Below are 16,761 nucleotides of genomic sequence, written 5' to 3'. Positions count from 1 at the left end.
AAACATCAACAGGGTGGGTAGTGGGCCTGCTGGCTGTCAGCCAGATCTGGGTTTAAGTCCCACTCTACCACATGGCAGAGTGCACTGAAAACCCTCAGGATGTTGATAGGAGGTTGTCTAGCACAAAATGAGCATCATTAACTCATAGCTACTGTTACTTGTAGCTATTAATAGCTACTGTTACTATTACCCACTCACTGAGCTACTAAAGTGAACTATAAGGCAGAGTCTTGCTATCTAGAATTTTTTTGTAAAAGCTAAGATAAACTTCAAGATAATGAGTCCTAAATACTGAATAGAAGTCAACTGTAACACACATAAAAACGCACCCCCCCTCCCTCCTGCCCTGCATGGTAATATATTTATTAAAATGGCTTAATTTACCGAAAGGTGATACACTCCAGAAGTGTAAGCATGACCAAAAGTGATTCATTATGTAGAAAACAGTAACATCCTTCATAGTGACACTACTATCCGACTATTCAACCTGGGTTCATCACTAAAATCCACCTTTGTTGCTACTTTCACGGACAGTATTCTGGGTGAGACGCATTACAGCAAGGACCAAAGCCAGTATAGGCACTCTGAAATTCTTATGTATACAGTATCCTCATAAGATTTTTTGCCATAGTCTTTAAATGTTCTATTGGTCTCATTTACAATGATCATTCTAATCTTTATGAGACCATGTTTCCAAGTTACTATAATTCTACCAACACTAATGAAGCAGTTATCCCCAGACACAAGGGTGTGGACCTGAAGTATGCCTAAGCTTCCATGCCCATATATATCCCAATGGGACAAAACCACAGAGCTAACTATAATTTGCAAGAATAAAATTTTCCATGAATCAGCAAAGCCCTGAAAGCTTTCAAAGGCCTTTTCTAGAAGGCGTGATTTCTGAAGCATAGCATTCCAGTAAACTTGGAGAGTAGTGACGAAACATTCTAAAGATAAAGCCATGACATTCTGTTTCATCCCTCTGGGGAAAAAATCATCACCCTGCTGACATAATTCAAAGGAGTTATGTATTTAGTCACACTTTCTCCCATTCCTCTGGAGAGGTTTAGATGTGACCTTTCAGTTCTAACCCTGTGTGTGCAGTAGAGGACTAGAATCACAAGGTCTGAATAGAATTAACCAGCACAAGACTCTGCTGTACTGGTTTAGCCACCGTATTATACTCCGGAAAGCGCACTCCCTAACTGGGAGAAAGAAGCGAGAAAAAAACCAAGGCTGGTGGACAGCAACTCACTGGCATTTGGAAAATCAGTTCCAGGAAAGGACTGGTTTAAAGCAAAGTTCACAGGCTAAATGTCGTCCTATACCTTACTGTAGAAGTTCCCAAGTTCTGCTTTTCCTACCGTAAACCAAAAACAAAGTAGGAGGATGGGGGGAAAAATGGCCTTATTTCAATTCCTAAATGATTCATTCCATGGGTTTTTACTATCCCGTACATCAGATCCCATTGCTGCTGTGTTTTTCATCTTCCCAAATGCAACAGGAAGGAGAATGAGAAAAAGTTTATTAGATCTTCCTCTTCCACCTTTATAGTAGAGGAAACAGGAGCACCCTTGGCCCCCTGCTGAGTTCTCACTTCCCTTTTCACTTCTCTCCATTGCGAGGGGAAGGAACTAGCCACCATCACGTCAGGTGTCACCTGCGTACCCCAAATCCACATCCCCTGCTCAACTCTTCTCAAAGTCCGTGACAACCACTTCTGGTCCCTGCCAGTCCAGTGCTGCCACGTGGCTTCCCCCGCTGAACTCACCAGCACCCTCTCCATGCCAGTGCCTTCACGTCTCTGTTACTCACAGTGACCCAGACAAGGCAGCCCAAGCACCCAGTTCTCTGAAGAAGTTGGTCTATGAGTGAAACTTAAAATATCCAGGGGCAAACTGGACTCCATATCATTTAAGCAATCTCTCCATTAGTATTATTCTTCACAAATGGCTTTTGGAAAGAACTGATAAGCAGAGTTCAAGGTTGTAATCTTTGGCAAGAATATGAAGTACAAATATTTCATATAGAACAAGGCAGTCATATGCTTTGACAATCAACATGACCGAGATCCAATATGGTTTTCCACTCTTCCCCCAAATGAATTATCTGCTATGATCCAACTGTTTTTTCCTACCACTATCTTAATCACTATATGTAACAGTTTCAAATATTGGTCATTCTAATTACTGTCTCATCATCTATATCACTATTTTACCAGCATCCAAAAGATCTCCATCCAGACTTACAGTATATACCATGTTAAATGTCTATAATTACTTAAATAGTGAAGAAAACAGTTCAATTCCTCAGCCCAACACATATGTCTAAGAAATAAGAGTTTAAGAACAGCAATCTTGAGTGCTTTGAAATTCAAATGTTACTATTTTTGCTGCCTTAGTAAATCAACTTTAAAAATTTCACTTAAAAAAGTTTTTTTTTCTCCTTGTTAATTAACCTAATTCTTCTTTCCCTTGAGAATCCAAAGAGCAGCTGGATTATGAAAGTTGCTGCCACTGGAGTGAAGTTTGGGGTTTGGGTTTGTTTTTGTTTTTTAACCATTCTGCCCCAGTAATATTTGTTGGCAAAGACTCTCAAAAACTGGCAAGAGCTATAAATTAGATATCTGAACTATTCTCCCCTATCTATACAAAAGAGCTGTCCAACTTTCCAGTACTAAAATGCTTTAATTAACAAGACTTATGCCTTAGGGGACTAGAAAATTTGCCTCTAAGTCAGATGAACATATGGGTTATAAGTTATTAATTATACAAACTAAGGCTTTGGGATCAGATAAATTGAATTAAACCCTAAAGCTGAATGATACATAATATATCCCATATTTGTGTTGGATAGGAAAACAGTAAAATCTGAAAGTTAGGGTAATGACTTAAATGCAATCAGAAAGGCCAAGGCCCACCTTCCAGATTCATTACCAAATACTTAACTGATACTCACTGGCTCAGGAAAAACTGAAAGTCTACTGCATGAACAGATTAGTCCTCTCTATTAGTCTCTCTATTACAACCCTAGAAAGAAGAGTATATAGAATGATAAAGAGATTTATGTACCGGAAAACTTTCCAAAGTTAGATAGATAAATCAATAGATAGATAGATAGAATGTATAAAAACTTATACATTTACTATATACTATTCCTTAGTTGGATGCGTAACTTAAACACAAACTCCCAAATTAAGACAAACGTGAGAAAACAAAGGATGGTTAATAAGGCCAAAAAGACAAATCAATGTTAGCACTTTACTGCCTAATTTTTTTTTTTTTTTTTTTTTTTTTGGTAACAGACTGTAGGGTATAATGGATTTTTTAAAAATTATTTCTAGTTGTGGGGCTTCCCTGGTGGCGCGGTGGTTGAGAGTCTGCCTGCCAATGCAGGGGACACGGGTTCGGGCCCTGGTCTGGGAAGATCCCACATGCCGCGGGGCGGCTGGGCCCGTGGGCCACAACTGCTGAGCCTGTGCGTCTGGAGCCTGTGCTCCGCGACGAGAGGCCGCGGTAATGAGAGGTCCGCGCACCATGATGAGGAGTGGCCCCCACTTGCCACAACTGGAGAGAGCCCTCGCACAGAAACGAAGACCCAACACAGCCAAAAATAAATAAATAAATAAATAAAATAAACCCAAAAGTTAAAAAAAAAAAAAAAATTATTTCTAGTTGAATTTCAAAAAGACATAGTGAACAACAGATCAACACAGAATAAAAATAAGTCATATTTACCAGTTATATGACTTATCAGAAAGGGAGGAATAATAAAATAAGGTGAACGAAAATTATTTTTGTTGCTTTTAGACCTCGCCATAATTAATAACTCAAGATCAACAATCTTTTGGAGTATTACTTTAAGAAATTAAATACCCAAAAATCCCTTAAATCACTTAAACAATAAAGTAAAATAAAACCAACCAGAGCATGAATTTTCATTTCAATTAACACAACTGAATGACAAAGAATTAGCAAGTATCAAAGAAATGAGATCATCCTAAATTTTTAAAATATAGAAAAATATTTACTGTAAATGATGGAAATAAATTAATAAATCAAAGTATAATTATTTTAATTTAAATTGAATGCAGGAATTATCTCAAAAAAAAAAAATCCAAGTTGCTGCTTCCCAGATATACCTACCACTACTTTGAGAAAAGGAAAAGGGCATGACTCAAGATACTATTTACTTTCTTCTAATAGAACCTTCATGATATAATTCAGTCCTGAGGTTACAAATGACCTGAGATCCATTAACAAATTGCATTTACCACTTAAAAATTGAAAAGGAGTCTTTCCTGATTTAAAACACATGCATACACAAACAGATCTTAACCTCAGGCACAGCAAAAAAGAAACTGATTACCAAACCAACAAATACTATGAGTTTTAAACTCAATAAACATGAGTATTATAGTAAAAAATTTCACACCAGTTATTTCTTTTTCTGATTTAGATACTTTTTACATGTTAATAATTGTTTCAAGAAACTTAATGCCAAATTAATTATATATAGAGATAGATATTCCAAATATTCTTCACACATTCAATCTATACAGAGCTTTTGGCATAATGGCAAAGTCACGAAGAAAATCTACACTTTTACTGCAAAAGACATAATCTTTACTGGTGCTAAAAAGACATAATCTTTACATGCGCTTAAACAAAGAGGTAGCTAAAAAGTGCCACCATTTCTCTCAAATGTTATCATTTACATAATACCTTAAAACACACTCTGATTTGGGAAAAAAATTATTCTTCCAAGCAGGTAAGACAGATTAATCTCATCTATTTCATGGTAGCAAAATCTTCCTCGGATATTAATAACAGGAAGAATTACTTGATTTTAGCCTTTCGTCACCAGAGACAATTGCTACATCACTATGCAAACATGATGAACTCATTTTATTAGTCAAATAGTTGAATTCCATTCAAGTGCACTTAATACAGTACTACACATTATAAATTGATTGAAATTAGAGAGATCTCCAATTGGAAATGGGGTTCAAAAAATACAACTAATACTGATTTCAAATTATACGTTTCGTTGGTGTCCTAATGAAACATACAAAGCAAATGATTTGTTTCCAGCATCTCTGAAAGATTATCTAGTCCTTTAATGTATTAAAATAGAAGTGAGAAAATACACCCCTGAAATATAGAATCAGAAGTACAGTTTGAAAAATTGAAACTAATTTGATGTGCTTAATTCAGATTATGGTTAAATGGTAAGGGGACAGCTCAAGAGTTGATGAAAGTTTCAAATTAGTCACATTTGTTGAAAAAACATAAATGCAGGTGGCTGTGATGTTTACACTGCGTCAGATTTTTTCAAATCTATGTATAATGTAAGTCCTAAAAAATCATAAAGACTTAATTTCTTAAAACACTGCTGACTATTGAGGAAAATCCAAACGGATTACATCTAAAATGAGGCTGTTCCTTCTCCTTGTGTAAAATACTTTTGGAATTCATAACACAAAAAATATGCACAGGAAGACATTTAGACTTGTCAATCCTTTTTTTTTTAAAATTGAGGGATTGCTGCTCTTGAAAATTTTCCCTGTCTTTGCTTTGCTTTCTTCAGAGTCTTCCTTTTCTTTCAAGAGCTCTGATGTAGATGTGTATCAGCTGTATACGTTAATAATTTATTTGCCTGTTCCCACAAGTGAAGCGGTGGCTTGGTTGGACAACAGCTTGACTCTGTGTGTTACTTCTGGTAGGATTCTCTAATTTTCGCCTGCAGAGCGTCACATGTCTTCTTGGCATCGCCTAGAAGCATGGCTGTGTTAGGTTTGTAGAAGATTGGATTGTCCACTGCAGCATAGCCAACGCCTAAGGACCTCTTCATAACAATGACCTGAGAACCAAAGATTAAGTGAGACGGTGTATTTAACACACCTGGCCAGGACCTGTTCGACAAACCAACATTGCCCTGCCCTGACTCTGAACAAAGCAGGTACCATGACTAATTCTTTACTACAAAGACTTAAAATACACAAGGAGTAGTTTTACATGCATGTTTACTTTGTATTAACTTTAATTCTTTAAATGTGCCCATACTCTTATATCCATTAGAGAAAAGGTCATGTTAACAATAGTATATCTCCAAGTGATAAGTGATTTTTTTTCTCAGTGCTTTTCTCTATAAAGACTATGTATAACATTTTCTAGTCAGAAAAATAAGCATCCTTCTCTGAATGGGCTAAAGAGAACAAATTTAGTGCATAAGCTTCTACTACCCATCCTAAGATAAATGTAGTTGAGTGGGAAAACGGTATGATTCTTACTTAGTCCATTGCTTTAAAGTAAAGGATATCAGACAGAAAGGATATAAGACAAGAGCGCAAAGAGCAATCTAGTGTGTCACAGAACAGAGCTAATGACTAACAGAATGCTTCCACGAAGAAAAATGAAGGGCTAAGTCCATCCATCCCTAATACCGATGTGTTCTAGACATTTACAACTACACGGATTGTGGATGTTGCTGTCCTGTTGAATATCAAGTCAATTCTTCATGAAATGAAAAGCCTTTCTATGGTCTTTTAGGACACGCAGTCTATTCAAAAATGGAAGCAGAGCAAAGTTATTCATGTTCCATATACCATTAATACAGTAATGTACCCTACAAACTCAAATATTGGTGGTCAATGCAACTGTCCATATACACATGAACAAGTGCATGTCATATCTACTCACTCACCACAAATACTATGTTTAAAACTCACACATTTACAATAAAGAGAGACAAATTAAAGGGAAAATATACGTTACGTCATAATGATTCTTAAAATGCAGATATGACTTGAGAATGGTAAATAGACTTGCCCACAGTCGGGGCAGAGGAAAATTTATAAGCGTTTGCGTTCTCTGCAATCTAGCAATTAGCTTTTTCAGAAGTAATGTGTTGTGAGCAGGGCTTGCTTCCTTCCATGTGATTGTTTGGTTTTCTAAATCACCTTTCTTCTGTACACTCCATAACATACAAATTCCCTTTCAAAAAAATTAAATGAAAAACTGTGCTCATCGTCATATGTGAAGGCGACGATACTGCCTCAGTGTCCTGGAGGGAAGCCATTTGCTTCACTGGACTCGGCCTGGAATTCAGCCAGAGTCATCCCAAAAGCTCACAGGTCCTTTTTCAGCTGTGGTTACGGATTGTGTTAACCCACCCAGATAATCTCTTCTAGTTCTAATCCAGATCAGGGCATTCACTCAGGTCCTCTGGTGACCACAGAACAGACAGAAGCTGGATGTAGAGAGCTGGACCCTAAATCTCCTCTAACTCCTGAGTCTCCTAAAAGGCATCATCATTTCTCATCAAGTGACCAAGGAAAGTTCTGTGTATGTATTTTAAGAGACCTTTAATTATTAGAATGAAACACAAGTCTGAAACTTTACCTGCTTTGATTTCCAGACCTCAAGGACTGGCATGCCTGCAATAATAGAGTTGGGGTCTTCTTGAGCCGCTGAATTAACAGTGTCATTAGCTCCAATTACAAGGACCAAATCAGTGTCTACATAATAAAAGAAAATACAAAAATTAAAAGGGTCACTTTTACTTTCAGGCAAATTATGGTGACCTGACTTTATAACAACAACAACAACAGAAGCTAATATTTATAGGACAAACACTTGTGCCAGGCACTGTACAAAGAGCTTTATCAGAGAGGTTCAGTAACTTAGCCAATGTCACACAGCTTAAAAGCAATAGGTCCTGCATCTGATACCTGAGCACCCTGACTGGAACTTGCATTATTATGCTTTCCCTCCCCTCAATGGATCTACCTAATCTGACTTTATAGCTCGTTTATGATCCCAAAATGATCTTGCCAGTAACATTAAAGATCTGCATTCCCATAAATGGGTGTTGAATTTTGTCAAAAGCTTTTTTTGCATCTATTGAGATGATCATATGGTTTTTCTCCTTCAGTTTGTTAATATGGTGTATCGCATTGATTGATTTGCATATATTGAAGAATCCTTGCATTCCTGGGATAAACTCCACTTGATCATGGTGTATGATCCTTTTAATGTGCTGTTGGATTCTGTTTGCTAGTATTTTGTTGAGGATTTTTGCATCTATGCTCATCAGTGATATTTGTCGGTAGTTTTCTTTCTTTGTGACATGGATAAAGAAGATGTGGCACATATATACAATGGAATATTACTCAGCCATAAAAAGAAATGAAACTGAGTTATTTGTAGTGAGGTGGATGGACCTAGGGTCTGTCATACAGAGTGAAGTAAGTCAGAAAGAGTAAAACAAATACCGTATGCTAACACGTATATATGAAATCTAAAAAAAAAAAAAATGGTTCTGAAGAACCTAGGGGCAGGACAGGAATAACGACGCAGACATAGGGAATGGACTTGAGGACACGGGGAGTGGGAAAGGTAAGCTGGGACGAAGTGAAAGAGTGGCATGGACATATATACACTACCAAATGTAAAATACATAGCTAGTGGGAAGCAGCTACATAGCACAGGGAGATCAGCTCCGTGCTTTGTGACCACCTAGAGGGGTGGGATAGGGAGGGTGGGATAGGGAGGGTGGGAGGGAGACGCAAGAGGGAGGAGATATGGGGATATATGTATATGTATAGATGATTCACTTTGTTATAAAGCAGAAACTAACACACCATTGTAAAGCAATTATACTCCAATAAAGATGTTAAAAAAAAAAAGGATCTGCATTCCATTTTCAACTTTTAAAATGACTACTTAATATGCAATTCAATGTCTAAAAGAAAATGGTCTAAGAGTCTGTACTATATTAAAGCTGTGTCCATAATTCCTGGAACTGGCAGCTTTCACACATAATTTAGCAACAGTGAAATCTGAAAGGGGGCATAAAATTAAAATGGTCTAAATTCCCTCTTTAAGGATCATAATATAAGGTACCTTAGAACTCTGCCAAAAATGCCATGTGAATCTAGACATACACACAATTTCATTATTTTTCTCTAATAAACAGGACTTTTTAAGTTTACAGTGGATACGCACCAGAGGGAACTGGTTTAATTTTCACAAACATGATCTGGGGCCAAATGGCATAGCATTCAACATCTACCCAGTGACAGCCACAAAGTCTAACACCTTATCTAGTGAGGTCCTGGTACTTTCAAGAAAACAGAAAACTACTTACTGACCATGAGTGGGTACAACTGAAAACCAGTAAAATCTCAGACACTGGCAAGAATCAGACACTAAATCATCAGCAGAAGCAATTTTATAAATGAGGAACCTGAGGTTGAGTACCTAGTTCAAGGCCACAAGCAAATGAGACTCAGGACCTGGATTCCAAAGCCAGGTCTGTTCCAAATCCCTCTGCAATGCAGTCCACTGCTCTGCCTCCCCAAGATTTTCACCATCCTTCAGATCTCCTCAGAGGGAGAAAATTACCCGTGCTGCTTATAAATCTGTTGCACCTTGTTCAGTATTGTCTTTCGCTTATTTAATTTCAACTGCATACTCACTAGGAGCAGGTTACTCTTCATCTGACTAGTAGGTCTTCAGTAATCCCACAATTTATGCCCTAAGACTGGCATCACTCTATTCATACTAAGAATACCTAAACTTTACCATTATCCCCATCACTTACCTGGGAAATCATGGTTGATCTCATCCATCTCCAACACAATATCATATGGCACCCCAGCCTCAGCCAGCAGCACATTAAGCTGACCAGGCATCCGGCCTGCAACTGGGTGAATTCCAAACCTAGACATGAAACAAATGAACAGCTGGCCTTACTTGATGGGCCGAAATGTACAGAGACCCCAATATCACCTCCAAATCTGCACACTTTGTTCTTGGCACCTCTGCTTCTCCTGGTACTATCTGATCTCTACAAGCAGGAATAGAATCTGTCTAGATATACGGTCAATCTACAAATAGTAAGGTTTGGAGATTCAAGATCTCAGTATATACAAACTGTAACTCCTCTCAAAAAAATAAGTGTGACTTTAGAACCTGACTCTTCCATATATGTTTTAAGTTCAATGAACTCCCAACAACATTAATAATATCACCTTACATTTAATAAGCATTATGTTCTCTCATGATACTTTATGATAATTTTTGAATCTTTTTGAAGTCTGCCTGGAATTAAACGTTTGCCATGAAAAACACTGTCATGCACATAAGTTAAAGGCCTACTTTCAGAGAGTAATATGCAGCATTACTCTACATCACAGAAGAAATGGGAGAGTAACACGCTGGAGTGTTTAAAAGGCAGAGTAATACACAAATCAGACATCTGCTCTTTTATTAACACAAAAGAAACTGAAGCATCAAGCAATTTCGTTCAACCACAGCCATAATCGGATCTCTGAAGTCATGTAATCCAACCTCTTGCCCACAGTATTGATCTCTGTCTCCTCAGCACTGGGCACAGTCCCTGGCACACAGGAAGGACCAAATAAAAAGTGAGTGAGTGAGTGAATGAATGAATGAATCCAGTGAAGAAATGCATTTTATACTACCTCTAGGCAGGGATCCATCCAACCTCAGCTTAAATACCTTCAGTGACCAGAAACTAACTCCATTCTAGCTCTATTCCATTACTAGAAAAATCCCAATAACTATATAAATATATATTACATATCACACACACACACGCTCATTATATTAAACCAAAAAGAACCTCCAACTCATTGCTTTCCAAGGTCTGTAGTTTGAGGGTCTACTCCCTCTTTCACATGTGGATTCCTCTGAGCTAACCTAGGATGCCTGTTAAGCAAAACATCTTCAATTCTTTCAACTGTTCAGTGACTGACAGGACTTCTAGACTCACTGCTGTCCTAGTCACCTGTTCCTATACTGTCACCGTCCAGCTCAAACCTCAGTCCCCCACAGTAAATACAATATGCTGGATGTGATCTAGATGCACAAGGCACAGCAAGAAAGTCATACCCTCAGGCCCCTTTCAGAAGCCTAAGTCTGTAACAGCTCCCACACCACACTGCTGGTTTTTATCACTGACAGTTATTTAAGATGCCCTACTGGAACTCTACTCAGTGCTCTGTGGTGACCTAATTGGGAAAGAAATCCAAGGAAGAGGGGATATATGTATACGTGTGGCTGACTCACTTTGCTGTACAGCAGAAACTAACACACCATTGTAAAGCAGTTGTACTCCAAAAAAAAAAAAGATGCCCTGTTACTTTTCACAGGAACTGCTGCCAAGCCAGGCCTCCCCACTCGTAACACAGTCCCTGTTAGGAACAGATTAAAAAAGCATAGGAATTGACCCCTCCCAAAAGCAGACCTGAAAAGAGCTATAAAATGGCTATTTACATTGTCCAAATAACTGATATATGGTTTTCTACATCTTTAAATGAAGATAATCTGATAATGAAGAGCCTGAATTACTGGGGAGCTCATAATTGGAAAACAAGATATCAAATGATAGGTTCTCTTTAATCAATTTTTTTTTTTAATTTATTTTTGGCTGCATTGGGTCTTCATTGCTACGTGCGGGCTTTCTCTAGTTGTGGCGAGCTGGGGCTACTCTTCATTGCGGTGCACGGGCTTCTCATTGCAGTGGCTACTCTTGTTGCGGAGCATGGGCTCTAGGTACAAGGGCTTCAGTAATTGCAGCATGTGGGCTCAGTAGTTGCGGCACACAGGCCCTAGAGAGCGTGGGCTTCAGTAGTTGTGGTGCCTGAGCCCAGTAGTTGCGGCTCGCGGGCTCTAGAGCGCAGGCTCAGTAGTTGTGGTGCACAGGCTTAGTTGCTCCGCAGCATGTGGGATCTTCCCGGACCAGGGATCAAACCCGTGTCCCCTGCATTGGCAGGCGGATTTGTAACCACTGCACCATCAGGGAAGTCCCTCAAATTCTCTTTTATATAATCTTCATCTGGGACCACTGAATGTTCCTAAGTAACCAACTTATGTTTAAAAAAACAGAAACTCAGGGCTAAAAGGAAACAAAACAGTTATCTCTAGATGGTTTACAACAGATAATCATTTTACTTCTCCTCTATTTAAAAATGTTTTCCAAATTTTCTATGAGAATGAACAATTTTATGGTGGGAAAAAATTAACTTCATTTAAAATAAATTAATACTTCATGCTTTTATATTGTGATACAATTTACAAATTTCTTATATATTATTTCTATCCCTAATCATCTTTAATAATCTCCATCAAGAATTAGAATTTAGAGCAGCTGATTCAAATCCAGGACTTAGTTAAACAAACTGGGCTTTAGAGCTACATTCCTGTACCTTAAAAAAAGAAGAGAGCAAGAATATATATAAGAGGGGCTGTCGGCATATATTTTGGCATAATGGCTAATACTGACTCTTTGAGATGTGCTATACAACTTTTTTAGTATAGCTAACCTGTAAGTCGAACTCAGGTCTTTCGGCCTCAAGAGTCTTTTCACTACTATACAATATAGACAGTATAGTCAAGCATTTAAGAGGTATTTTTGTTTAGTTAGTAGCTCAAGTTAACTAGTTACATGATGTTCAGTAAGTTACTTAATAGCTCCCTCTCTCTCAATTTTCCCATAGAGTACTAACCACCTGTTATTACAAGCCCACATCATGTAGAAGAGGTTTGAGAAATACCTATTTATCTCTGCTTGAATGGGTGAAATAAGGAGTTCTAAGAATCCAATTTACAATGTTGAGAAAAACTAAGCACCCAGAAAGTTTCAAACAATACTATAAGCTATAAATTTTTTTAATTTAATTAAGTATTTGCATGGACATAGGAGAAAAAAAAGTCTCTTAGTACACAAAGTACCTGCAACAATGCAAAACATTTACCAGCACCTCTTAAATGCTGGGGAAGTAGGTTCTGAAAAATTACTAGCGGTAGGAGGTAGAATGAACTGTATAGAATGGACTATTAATAATCTAAGACTTTTTAAAATTTTTTATTGGAGCATAGTTGATTTACAATGTTGTGTTAGTTTCTGCTGTACAGCAAAGTGAATCAGTTATACATATATATATCCACTCTTTTTTATATTTTTATTCTTTAATTTATTTATATTTATTTTTGGCTGCATTGGGTCCTCATTGCTGCGTGCGGGCTTTCTCTAGTTGCAGTGAGTGGGGGCTACTCTTCGTTGCAGTACGCGGGCTTCTCATTGCGGTAGCTTCTCCTGTTGCAGAGCACAGGCTCTAGGTGCGTGGGCTTCAGTAGTTGTGGCATACGGGCTCAGCAGTTGTGGCGCATGGGCTTAGCTGCTCCACGGCATGTGGGATCTTCCTGGACCAGGGCTCGAACCTGTGTCCCCTGCACTGGCAGGCAGATTCTTAACCACTGCGCCAGCAGGGAAGTCCCTCCACTCTTTTTTAGATTCTTTCCCCAAACAGGCCATTACAGAGTACTGAGTACAGTTCCCTGTGCTATACAGTAGGTCCTTATTAGTTATCTACTTTATATATAGTGGTGTATATATGTAAGACTCTTTTAAAAGGCATTTATCATCTCTTTCCTCAGTGGGCTACCTACAGTTTTATTTTTTTTATTGAAGTATAGTTGATTTACTACTTTATTTTGGTGAGAATAAAATTAATAAATAAATAAAATTAATCATTTTTTGGAAATGTAACAGTTCAACAGTTGAGTAAAAATTTTTAAATGTTCTCTAAAAACAAGATTGTTGGGCTTCCCTGGTGGCGCAGTGGTTGAGAATCTGCCTGCCAATGCAGGGGACACGGGTTCGAGCCCTGGTCCGGGAAGATCCCACATGCTGCGGAGCAACTGGGCCCGTGAGCCACAACTACTGAGCCTGAGCGTCTGGAGCCTCTGCTCCGCAACAAGAGAGGCCGCGATAGTGAGAGGCCCGCGCACCGCAATGAAGAGTGGCCCCCACTCGCTGCAACTGGAGAAAGCCCTCACACAGAAACAAAGACCCAACACAGCCAAAAATAAAAATAATAAATAAATAATAAATTAAAAAAAAAAAAAAAAAACAAAAAAACAAGATTGTTTTTTTTTGGCTAGACATTGCTATCCTAATGTCATTGTCTGTTCCAAACCAGGGTTTTTAATCACTCCTGAAAACAAAAGAAATGAGGCAAAATACTGACAATTCATGTTCATACTCTTCATGTAGTAACACAAACTATATTCAGCACTACTGCAGCTATTTTCAAACTGCCTCAGAGAAAGCATTTCCAAAACATTACACAGACTCTTGGGTTGAGATGTCCACTTTAAAATTTTAATACCTTTACAATGGCAATAAGATAAAACATTTGAAAAAAAATTTCTCCAGGCACCAAACTATATGCTCATTAAATGGGAGTTACTAATACTAACCCTCAATTCTGAACATGAATGTCATTTTAATATTTTAACAATAATATAGAATTTTAAGCATGAATATAAAAAATAGAGAAAAATGCAGTATATTGAAATAACCAAAATATACTCCTAAGCCTGCTGATTACATGAATATAGAAAAAGAAAAGGCATGATGAATGAAGTTTCAGAGGTGCTTGATTTTGTAAACAAGCATCACAGTCTCCAGTTCAGGACTTTTAAACCTTTCTTCAATGATGGGGAGGGATGAACAATCCCTTAGGTTCACAGGAAACAACAGAAGCAGTAAGAAAAAGACAATAACAGACTCAGAGAAGGTAAAGCTCACTTACATGTAATAAACAATTGAATTTTAAAAAAGAGGAAAGACTGAATTTGTGTAATCCTTACAAAAAGTGAGAAAGAAGGCAGAGCACAAAGCAAAATAAATGCGCATGAAAGAATGACATGGACATGTGTCTTTAAAGGCACATATGACACTAAGGTGTATAAAGAAAGTAATTTGAACATCAAAATACATAAGGATAGTCATGGATTACAACCCACTGCGGAAAGTGGGAATTCATGAGTCAAGACCGATAACAGGTTCATAAGTCAATAAGGAAAGGAAGAAAGGAAGGAAGGGAGGGTGGGAACACTCTCCCCTATAGTGGTAGACCATCAACTGATAAATGTAATGGGGTTATAAAACCACCATTTTGCCACCATCATAATAAAGTTTGGTTCAAATAAAAATCATCAGCAGCACATGCTCAATCTAAGGAGTAAAGTTTGAATGAGGAACAGGATTTTGCAAGGTCTTAAAGAGAGCTCAACGGAGAAAGAAAAAAAAAAATCAGTGAAGACTTTCAGTGCTTTCTCTGACAGCTACTTTATTGAAATTGATCAATAATAAGTAGTTGTTAGAACATCTGGATACTTTGCTCAATGGGCATTTGGTTAAGTGGGCAGAGTCTGTATTTCTTTTTCTCCCCAGCTAATAGTTCCTTATAATACCTAATAAAATAAATTACCAAGATTAACCCACCAAATCTCAGCCAAGAAGAACTTAAATTGAAACTAATTTATTATGTATTTTAAGGCACTATTTGGTATACACAAAATATTTGGTGTACAGAATATTTTAACTTTATGTTCTTTAAATATCAAGTGGGAGCAACAGCCAGCTCTACCCACCACGAGTCCCTCCCATCAGGAAACTGGCACAAGCCTCTTAGAGAGCCTCATCCACCAGAGGGCAGACAGCAGAAGCAAGAAGAACTATAATCCTGCAGCCTGTGGAACAAAAACCACATTCACAGAAAGATAGACAAGATGAAAAGGCAGAGGGCTATGGACCAGATGAAGGAACAAGATAAAACCCCAGAAAAACAACTAAATGAAGTGGAGATAGGCAACCTTCCAGAAAAAGAATTCAGAATAATGATAGTGAAGATGATCCAGAACCTCAGAAAAAGAATGGAGGCAAAGATCGAGAAGATGCAAGAAATGTTTAACAAACACCTAGAAGAATTAAAGAACAAACAAACAGAGATGAACAATACAATAACTGAAATGAAAACTACACTAGAAGGAATAAATGGCAGAATAACTGAGGCAGAAGAACGGATAAGTAACCTGGAAGACAGAATGGTGGAATTCACTGCTGTGGAACATAATAAAGAAAAAAGAATGAAAAGAAATGAAGACAGCCTAAGAGACCTCTGGGACAACATTAAATGCAACAACATTCGCATTATAGGGGTCCCAGAAGGAGAAGAGAGAAAGAAAGGACGCAAGAAAATGTTTGAAGAGATTATAGTCGAAAACTTTCCTAACATGGGAAAGGAACTAGCCACCCAAGTCCAGGAAGCATAGAGAGTCCCATACAGGATAAACCCAAGGAGAAACATGCCGAGACACATAGTAATCAAATTGGCAAAAATTAAAGACAAAGAAAAATTATTGAAAGCAGCAAGGGAAAAACAACAAATAACATACAAGGGAACTCCCATAAGGTTAACAGCTGATTTCTCAGCAGAAACTCTACAAGCCAGAAGAGAGTGGCATGATATACTTAAAGTGATGAAAGGGAAGAACCTACAACCAAGATTACTCTACACGGCAAGATCTCATTCAGATTCGATGGAGAAAGCAAAAGCTTTACAGACAAGCAAAAGCTAAGAGAATTCAGCACCACCAAACCAGCTCTACAACAAACGCTAAAGGAACTTCTCTAAGTGGGAAACACAAGAGAAGAAAAGGACCTACAAAAACAAACACAAAACAATTAAATATCAAGTGGAAGAACTAAAGGCACAAAGAATGTGCCCCATCAAAGGCAGAGATTCTATAATTAAATTCAGGGACCCTCATGTGTCATTATTTTTTAATAATGATGAAACAAAATCATTTCCAAAAGAACACATCTTAAAGTGAAAACTTTGTTTGAAAAGGTCATTTCATTTTATGGAGGTTCTTAGTAATA

The 16,761-nt window shown here is 37.8% G+C and overlaps 1 protein-coding gene across 5 annotated transcripts in view; it reads right to left on the bottom strand.

Moving 5' to 3' along the window:
- Positions 1-4,892: 4,892 nt before the first annotated feature.
- The window catches only part of NNT (nicotinamide nucleotide transhydrogenase), a 96,332-nt gene continuing 84,463 nt past the window's right edge, over positions 4,893-16,761 (bottom strand). For all 5 annotated transcript variants that reach the window (XM_082382210.1, XM_082382206.1, XM_082382209.1 and 2 more), the window contains 3 exons: positions 9,607-9,725; positions 7,404-7,519; positions 4,893-5,862 (listed from right to left, as the gene is read on the bottom strand). In XM_082382210.1, the coding sequence (XP_082238336.1) occupies positions 5,713-5,862; positions 7,404-7,519; positions 9,607-9,725 (385 nt within the window). In that variant the 3' untranslated portion in view covers positions 4,893-5,712. The remainder of the gene's footprint in view (positions 5,863-7,403; positions 7,520-9,606; positions 9,726-16,761) is intronic.

This window comes from Balaenoptera borealis (genome assembly GCF_965194805.1).
Source record: "Balaenoptera borealis genome assembly, chromosome: 2".
NCBI lineage: Eukaryota > Metazoa > Chordata > Mammalia > Artiodactyla > Balaenopteridae > Balaenoptera > Balaenoptera borealis.
This window is presented reverse-complemented; position numbering and strand designations above follow the sequence as displayed.